At 51.9% G+C, this 9,685-nt stretch overlaps 1 protein-coding gene and 1 pseudogene across 1 annotated transcript; both read right to left on the bottom strand.

The window, feature by feature from the left end:
- Nucleotides 1-2,771: 2,771 nt before the first annotated feature.
- LOC119378780 (uncharacterized) lies at nt 2,772-3,548 on the bottom strand. The gene has a single exon (XM_037647805.1). The coding sequence runs from the start codon at nt 3,546-3,548 to the stop codon at nt 2,772-2,774; it is 777 nt and encodes a 258-aa protein (XP_037503733.1).
- A 2,548-nt stretch (nt 3,549-6,096) lies between these two features.
- Nucleotides 6,097-9,208, bottom strand: LOC125756854 (uncharacterized; annotated as a pseudogene).
- Between the last annotated feature and the right edge of the window lie 477 nt (nt 9,209-9,685).

Here is a 9,685-nt window from a genome sequence, read left to right as displayed (position 1 = left end):
TAGCCCTTGAAATAAATCTTATTAAAACCACAAGTGGGTCAGTTCTCGCGGCAAATTACCTACCCCTCGCTAAATGAACGCGCGATTCGCTAGCCCGCGTTGAGCAAGAGAAAAAAAAAAACACACCGAAACCACAGCCTATAACTTTCAAACGTTGCACCAGCAAAAGAAATCAACATTGCACGATGCCAGCGGCCAGCCAACGGGGATACACAGCCGGCAGTTGACGCTATCGCTGGAGTGGCGAACCCCCACCCCATTTCGCCTTCCCCAGAAGCCCACCTACCACATTACATCGTCCTTCAGGGGTGGTTTCTGAACAAATGCCCGTTATTTCCGACGTAAAAACTTATGAGTGCACAAGGGTGCTAGCATAATCAGTGTTCTTTATTGCATCACCAAATGCAACTTATCGCGCCTCACCTATTCCCAGTCACAGCACAACCCGGTGGCAGTAGCAATAAGTATTTAATTTGGTTATTACAAATGCAGTGACGATTGTTAAATACCTGTGTAAGACGAGCGCCTTTCTGTCGAAAATTTCATCTATGCTTTCAGTTTTACGGCGGGTAGTGCGCCCGTCTCACATATCCAAGCACTCTGTAACAGTAGCGATTAAGCTGTTCTCAAACGTCAGGCGGGAGCAGCTTCAACACAACTGCAAAGACATTCAGCACCACCGTATTCAATATCCCTTGGCAATACACACACAGCAATAATAATGCATAACGTGCACAGAGTAGCACTCAAAGCCACCTACCTTTCTCAAGAAAACATGCAGCGTACACGTTGCGACGTCCGCCGGTCTTAAGGTGATGTGACGAGTCGGCGTTGGCTGACAACCCCGTTTGCATGCATCCGTCGGTCTAGAGGCAATATGGTGAGTTCCCGAGTGCACGAACTGTCACGTCGATTCTCCATGCCACAGCGCGCGTTGCGAGAAACTATTCCGGCACTCTTCATCGTTGATCACCAACAAAGGAATCGTACTTGGCAAGCTGGCGCCTGCAGCTCACTTAGTCAGCCGTGTACCACGCATCATACTGATTCAAGATGTTCGGCCTAAGTCAATGACCGCAACATAAAACACAAAGCACGGGCACGCACAAAAATCAACCGCATCAGCACAAACACAATCACCACGCCATGACCACGTTGTATGCAGCGCGCCGCCATGTCAGGAAAGAAAAATCTGGGAGGACGACAGCGGCGACGCAAGTGGCCACGGCCTAAACAAATTTCACTTCCGACGCTGCCGGACGTGACGTCATCGTCGCCATTGAGACAGCGCATATGGCGAACACGGCCTCAGAGGCGGGCAGTAGACATTAATCTCGGAGGCGAGGTTGTAAGGTGCTACCAGCGTCTCCGCATACTCGCAGCGAGGAGGGAGCTGGGAAGCAGCTGCTCGGCTCAGATAATAATAACTGCTGGGGTTTCACGACGTCTCAAAAGCACGATATGATTTTGAGAGACGCCGTAGTGTGGGGGCTCCGGAAACTTCGACCACTTGGGGCTCTTTACGTGCGCAATTTGCACCTTGCCCCCGTCGAAATGAGGTTCTCGGCTCAAGCCGCAAATTGTTTTTGCAATACAGTACATTGTCAATCTATTTACGCGAGGTGATTCGGTTGCAGCATGCATTTCACGGACCTTTTTCTCAACGTTTACATCCGTAGCGCACATGATGTTGATGTTTACTTTCAGCCTTATCATAAATGTGAGCGAGCAGCAAATTCAGCGCGAATGTTAAAGCGCAACAGACGTGGTCTCGGGTAGGTACATCCCACGGAAGTCCAAAAATTAACTGCTATGCAGTGATCACTAATTCTGCGTTTTCTTCGTGCTCGAATCAATATTCTCAGCCAGGAAAATCGTATTAAAATTTACTAATAATTAAGCAATACACTCTTGAGCATTTTTTCGCGATCAATACAATAGGTGGACTGCAAACAAATGTAGCATTGAAAACGAAAGCTCAAAGGGCTCGACCACTCACCACAAAAATGTAGATTTATTCCTGTGAGTCAATAAGAAATAAAGAAAACGCATGCTCACAAGGGGTGTATTACAAATACAAAACAAGTTCGATCCTGTCTATTGAGTTTTACATTGCTCCATTAGGCATTACCAACTCGCCCAAAATGCTGTTCATTTGCACTGCAATAATATTTCACATTATACTATTCATAGTTGCCACTGCTTTCGAGTATAATGATGGTGTTTGGCGCAGCTTCTCCAGCATGGTGCAGCATGGTACACCATCATTTTCCTCACCCACCATTCCCTCGCTGCTTTCCACCATTCGCGCCATAGTGGGCGCTGTCTCCTACCCCTACCCAGTATTTTGCTGCTACTCTCCACCATCGTCCACCATCCTTTCCACCTTACCCAGCTAACGTACACCTTGCCACCCACCACTCTCCACTATAACACCATGATTTCCATCATACCCAGCATTATTTCCACTATATCCACCACCTTTTCCAGTATCCACCATGGTAGTTTTTCCGATAGGGACCCCTTGAGTCGGTGATGATGACCCTTGAGTCCTGATCTGCGGCGGCTAGTGTGATGGCGATCTTCTCCGCGTGCGTAATGTTATGTCCACGGAAGGTGACTCCGTTTACAGCGGTGTTTTGGTGGACGACGCAGCCGTGTACCAACCCCCGTGGTGCGGGCCGGAGGCGTCCACGTAGAATACTCCGAATTTGTGGCCGTAGTGTCGAGCCAAGGCTTCCGCCCGCGCGAGGCTTCGGCCACTGATCGTCTCAGGTCATGTTAGCCGGAAGAGGGCGCACGTGCAGGGAGTATCGCCAAATTTCTGGAATCTGTACGCGCTCTTCCGTATGTATTGAATGATTGATGTGTAGTCGGGCAAGGAGGCGGCGACCCGACGGTGTTTTAGAGAGTCTAGTATATTGGTTAGTCAAGTGCGCCTCTCGAAGCTCCTTGAAGGTGTTCACCATTCCCACGCCCAGAAGGCGCTGTTTAGATGTGCTGACAGGAAGGTCGAGGGCGCGCTTGTAGATTTTGCGGGGAATGACTTCGAGTGCATTCTCGTCGAATTTGCGTAGGTGGAGGTATGGAGCCGAGTACAGGACTCGGCTGGTTACGAATGCATGCGCCAGCCGCAAGGCGTCTTTGCATCGCAAACCCCCGCGCTTGTTGGAAACCCGGCGGACCATCCGGCCCACCTGGTCCCCCACCTTACGCAATTTGGCCAATGTTGTGTCTGCTCTGCGATTTTTATGTATAAAGAGCCCCAGTACTCTAATCTCGTCGCGTTCGGGTATGGGTCCGCTGTGAAGGGAGAGGTCAATTTTTGTGGTGCACTTACGCGATGGGCGTATGTGCACGAATTCTGATTTGGACGGGGAGCACTGAAGGCCGCAGCGACGGGCATAGTCATCCACGATGTCCGCCGCTTGCTGCAGGCTTGCCTCCATGTCTCCTGCCGGGCCGTGTGACGCCCATATGGGGATGTCGTCGGCATAGAGCGCATGCTGTATGCCTTCGACTTTCGCCAGCTGAGCGGGGAGTCTCATCATTGCCAGATTGAATAGGAGGGGCGAGAGGACCGCTCCCTGCGGGGTCCCTCTCGTGCCTAATCGGTAAGGGCCGTGTTCAGTGTCCTGAATTCGAATGTATGATTGTCGGTCAGTGAGGAATTGTTTAATATAGTTAAAGGTGTTGTGGCCGCAATCCACCTGTGAGAGATGCGTTAGAATAATTTCGTGGGTCACGTTATCAGAGGCCGCCTTCAGATCCAAAGCGAGCACAACTTTGTCATTCAGGGGATACTCTACTGGATCGAGGATCTCATGATCGAGTTGAAGCAAGACATCCTGCGCGGACCGGTGTGGGCGGAACCCGAACATGGTGTCTGCAAATGCATTTTTGGTCTCCAGGAACGCGGACAACCTGTCGCGCACCATCGTCTCCATTTAATTTTCCCGCACAAGAAGGGAGATGGGGCGGAGGTTGTCCGTGTTAATGGCTTTGCCCGCTTTGGGTATGAAGGTGACCAGGGCGGTCTTCCACTCAATTGGTAGGGTTGTTTCCCCGATCCAAATGGAGTTGATGTTGCAAGGAGCATGGTGTAGGCCGAGTCAGGAAGATGGGCAAAGAATTTCACGGTAATTTTATCCCGTCCCGGTGCCGTACCTCGCCTCATTTTTGCTAGGGCCGCCTTCAGGTCGTGTAACTGGAACAGTTGATCCAGCTCCGCGTTCTCGGTACCTGCATACGAGTACGCCGGCCCTCGCGAGTCTTGCTGTGTGCATAGATATTGGTCTCGGAGTTTACATGCCAATTTTGCCGTGTCTCCGTCGAAGCTGTGAAACGCTCGTTGGAGATGCTTTTGTGTCTCTGTTCGAGTTGGGTCGGATCAATTTAGGCGCGGAAGAGGCGCCAGGTACTCCGGCTGGACATTTGTCGAGCGGCCGTGTTGCAACGGTCCACCCAGTTAGATTCAGCGAGCTGGGCCGCGTACTCTGCTGCTCGCTGGTTGAGCTCAGCGATGCGAATTTGAGCTGCCGATTGTGTTTTTGCCGGCGCTATCGGCGGACGAGGCTGCGCCGGGCCGCCCAGAGGTGAAGGAGGTGGTTATCTGCCGCCGGAGTCGCCTCCGAGAGTTTAATCTGTGTTTCTGTGGAGCGAAGAGTGGAAACCAGTTGCTGGGACCAAGCATGGTATCCTTGCTCCTCAATGGGTGTCGAATTGGCGTATATTTGCCGAAACTTTGGGTAATCGGGTAATTTTGCCTCTCCGTAGGGTCTTGCTAAAGGATGGGTGCGAATGGTGGTGTTGAGTATGCAGTGGTCGCTGCCGAGGGTCTCCTCGGTGTTGACCCAATCCGCATACTGGATGTTTTTTGTGAGGGTAAGGTCGGGACAGGTGTCCCGGGTCACGGAGTTACCCACGCGAGTTGGGTAGGCAGGGTCGGTGTGAAGAGTTAGGCCCAGCGTGGACATAAGTTCCGCCAACTTACGTCCACGTCTGTCCTCACGCGCATACCCCCGAAGTGTGCTGGGGGCATTAAAATTACCCACGATCACCAGAGGGTCCCTGCCTGCAGCCTTTAAGGCGCGGCTAAAAAGGTCTGCGAATGTGATGTTGGTTAGTGTCGGTGAGCAATAAATGTTTAGCACGTGCAGTGGCGGGTCCTGTTTACGCAGCGGAAGGAGTGTCACCATCACGTACGAGAAATCTGGCTTAAGGTCGAGATCAACTAGGTTGGCCGTATAACTTTTGTGAACGCAGATGCAGGATAAAGGGTCCTGCTGAAACGTAGTATAGTTTGTGAGTGTGGCAGCACTCCCTGGCTCCTGGAGGGCTACCACGGCAGGAAGGTTTTCAAATGCTGCGAGGAAAAGCCGGAGGTTGACCCGCTTGGTGTGAGCCTTAAAGCCCCGACGATTCCACTGGGTGATTTGGATCGGGGTGGCCGTATTGGATCGCGGGGGTTTCCGAATTCTAAGGGTGCCCGCCATGGTCAGTGGAGTTAACGAGCGATTGTGGTGGCGGCGCTCCCGAGCCAGCACTCGCGGGGAGGGGGGTGTCCTCAAATCCGGAGATGAAGCAGCTGCCGTCATCCTCAAATTCGATCTGTCGTCGAGGCGTTTTAAGGCACCGGCCGGACACGTCCTTAATTGGGCCGGCTCGTTTGGTGAAACGCACAACTTGTTGGGCTATCAGGGTTTGGATGGTCTCTGTCATTTTAGCAATGGCGGCATTTACGGCCGCTGAGATTTGAGTTTCGAGGACAGTTATACGGCTGTCCATACGGACCTCAAGGGTGTTGACACGAGCCTCGAGTGCGGCTACCGCGTCCGTTGCCGCCGCCCCGGTTTCACTCTCCATTACCTTTACTGCGGGGGGAGGGGGAGGGGAGATTAGTTGGGTCTGTTGGGCCTCGGCTGCCGCTAGTCTTTTCTGTAACGCTTCGATTTGTGCCTGGAGCTTGGCAATAATATTTTGCTCCGCGTTAGGTGATGAAGATGGGATGATAGGGGGGGATGAGGAGGCAGCTCTACCGGCACCACCCACCTGGTTTCAGTTTTTGACGGCGTTGGCCCATGACCCGGCCTCGCCGCATGGTTGCGCCGTCGGCTACTTCCCGGTTCCGCCATGCGGTGGGGTCGACGGCTGCTTCCCGATTCCTCCAGTAGGAGAAGCAGGCTTGTCTGTCTTGGCGACCTCTGGGCAGACGAGAACGGGTTCAGCCTTAACCCGCAAAAAAGTACTTGCGTATTATTCTCAAGAAAGAGAGGCCTCCATCCCGATCCGGACATTGAGCTGCATGGTCAGCGGCTACCTGTGAAAACGGAGTATAAATTCCTCGGCGTAATTCTAGACACGAAACTAAACTTCATATCACACATAAAGTATATAAAGAACAAGTGCTTAAAAACCATGAATATTTTAAAGGTATTGTCACGCACTACGTGGGGTAGTGACAAGAAGTGTCTGATGAATCTTTATAAAAGCCTCATACGCACGCGCCTAGATTATGGGGCGATAATATATCAGTCTGCGACACCAAGCGCGCTGAAGATGCTTGACCCTGTCCACCACTCGGGTATTCGTCTTTCTACGGGTGCTTTTCGCACCAGCCCCGTGGAAAGCCTCTACGTCGAATCGAACGAGTGGTCGCTCCACCTGCAGCGATCCTACATGTCGTTTCTATACTATCTCAAAGTGAACGCAGACAAGGAACACCCCTCACACCCTACAATAAATGATTTATCCAGTTCTGCCCTTTTCGACCACCGTCCCTCGGTGCGACAGCCCTACTCACTTCGTGTGAGGGGCTTAGCTGAGGAAACGGGTGTGCCACTTTTCGAACACTGTCTATTGGCTCCCGCTGCACAACTACCGCCGTGGCGGTGGCAGCTTATAGACTGCGATCTTTCCTTCATGGAAGTAACGAAACACGCGCCTATTGCGCATATCCGTACATACTTCCTTGAACTACAACACAAATACACTTGTGCAGAATTCTTTACAGACGCCTCAAAGTCCGATACTTCTGTGTCTTACGCAGCCGTTGGGCCATCCTTTATGGATTCGGTATTCTACACCCTGAATCAAGTATCTTCACGGCAGAAGCTTACGCGATACTTGCGGCCGTTAAACACATTCATCAATTAAAACTACAAAAGGCAGTTATTTACACAGATTCTCTAAGCGTGGTAAAGCTTTAAAAACTCTGAAAAGACACAAAAACCCCATCTTTGTCTCGCTGTATTCTCTTTTAAGCACGATCTACGCACTTGAACAACATGTCGTAGTGTGCTGGGTGCCAGGGCACCGCGAGATTCAAGGCAACGTGTTAGCGGACCAGCTAGCAGCATCTGCCCACGAAAACAGTCACAATACATCCTTAGCTATTCCCCCATTAGACCTAAAACACTTCCTGAAAAGAAAGCTCAGAGCCTTTTGGCAGACCACATGGGATACGCATACACGAAATAAGCTACACGTTGTCAAACCGCATCTGGGTAATTGGCCGCCAGTATCGAAATCACGCCACACAGAAGTTACACTCTGCAGACTTAGGATTGGTCACACATACAGTACACACACACACCTTCTGTCCGGTGGCGAGCCACCTTTGTGTGATAGATGTGGCCAGCCACTCACTGTCCTTCACATCCTTATCCAGTGCAAGGAACTCGACGCTATCAGAAAAAAGCACTTTTCATTTCCCTACCAACAGCAATTTCCACTTCATCCTTCAATGTTCATAGGTAGGGACCCGCTTTTACATACCAGTCATTGTCTGCATTTTTAAACGATGTACAGAGTTTTCATGTCATATATCAAGGTGATCCGTAGCACGGCCTCTAAACAGAGGTCGCTGCTGCGGTGAATACGTTAAAGATAGCACTTGCCTCGCGGCCCTTGGACTAAAGGGCATTGACGAGGCAGTGGTGCTGATGTCATATCTTCATAGTTTTATTCTTGCGACCACTTGTCATTAATTCCACTGCACATATTTCACGTCACTCTCATGATTTTAATATATATATATGTTTTACCCGCCTTTAGCGCGAGGAATTTTAAGGCCCCTTTACAGCTACTTACCGCAACCATTGCTCACATCCTTTGTCTCATGAACTGGCGCTCTTTGGCCATCAATTGGCCCTTGCGCCATTAAACACCACATATCATCATGTCTTGGCGACCTCCCGGCGCTGTGGCTCACTGGGAGTCTGATGTTTGCGTCGTTTCTTGGACGCCCTTTTGGACTTAGCGCCCTGTTGTGCGGCCACCTTGGAATTACGGTACTTGGCCGTACACGCACGAGTTTGTAGCGTGTGCTCCACCACACACAGAACAGACGGGTACACATTTATGAGGGGCCCGCACCCCTTCCTCCACAAGCGGAACCTGCTGTCCACACAGGCCACATGTATCCGGTCTTTGGTTGGGACAAGTGTCCATCCGATGGCCGACGACACCGCACTTTCCGCAGGCCGGGATGGTCCGGTAGTGGGGTTTGACGGGGATCAGCATTGTGTCGTAGTGAACAAAGCGTGGCTTCTCCTTGCCAGCGAAGGTCACGCGCCTTGTTCGGCGTTCCAAATTTACGCACCTCGACGATGGTGCCAGACCTCCAGCGTACGCTCTCTCGGAGCGTCTCCGTCGTGTCTGTGTTGCGGACTACGACGGCTCCATGGCAGACATTGCTACCATCTTGTCGCAGGTACCCGTTGAGCAGAACCTGCCCGTGCTCGATGTTTACCGCGAAGTCCCCGATGATTTTGTCCGCCGTGTCAGGGTCCGGGGTGTGAATAACGATCAGATATTGATCTCTCGATGGAATAACTGTCAACGTCTCAGTTCGCTCGGGCCCGAGGTATGCCTTAAACGCGGTCCCGTACCAGTTCTCTGAGAAAGCATCATGCAATGAGATGCACTCTCGTGGTTTTACGACAATTACATAGTCGTCCGGATTCGGTTTTGGAAACGGGCGAGGCTTCCATTTAGTGAAAACCTTGCCCTTGCGTCCCACAGCGCGCGAAGCGAGAGGCTGCGTCTTGTCAACTGGCGTGCCGGATGCTGGGGCAGCGGCGTACGCCGCCTTCTTAGCGTTGGCTTGCGAGCGGCGTTCAACCGCGTCGTTGAGAGCTTGGCTCCGAAACCTCGGTGAAGAAGCAGAATTTGGCGTTTCGGAAGTCGTAATCGTCTCCCACGTCATGGCATGTGGGTCGTATCCACGCTGGGTATAGTGAACTAGAACAAGCTGGTTCTAGTTCACTATAGCGCTGGGTGAGCGTAGCGTCCATGTTGCCTCGGAAAGCCGGCCCCACGCCGCCCGGCGTCGGCGTCGCTGTTTGGCTTAACGGCGTCGCCTGCGTGGTCGGATGATGATCGGCCGTAAAGTTGTTAAAACCGGCCCACCTGGATGACACTGGTATCCACGTGTTGCCTGCGAGTCGCCGATACGATTGATGCTGGTCTTGACGGGGTACCGCGAAATTGCCCGTGGTTCCAGCCGAAAATCAGAGGACGTGCTGCGCTTCGGCCGAAGCGCAGCACGTCCTACATCATCGCGCGCTTGCAGCGCCCTCCACATAACAGCGCTCTGTGCTCTGTCCATAAGTGTTTCAGTGCATACATCACATTCTGTGCTATGATTTGCAGTGATACTAATGCAGCAACATTACGGTTCTTA

The sequence above is a fragment of the Rhipicephalus sanguineus genome, unplaced genomic scaffold (genome assembly GCF_013339695.2).
Source record: "Rhipicephalus sanguineus isolate Rsan-2018 unplaced genomic scaffold, BIME_Rsan_1.4 Seq979, whole genome shotgun sequence".
NCBI lineage: Eukaryota > Metazoa > Arthropoda > Arachnida > Ixodida > Ixodidae > Rhipicephalus > Rhipicephalus sanguineus.
Note: the sequence above shows the minus strand (reverse complement) of the source record. Positions and strands in the feature narration are given on the sequence as shown.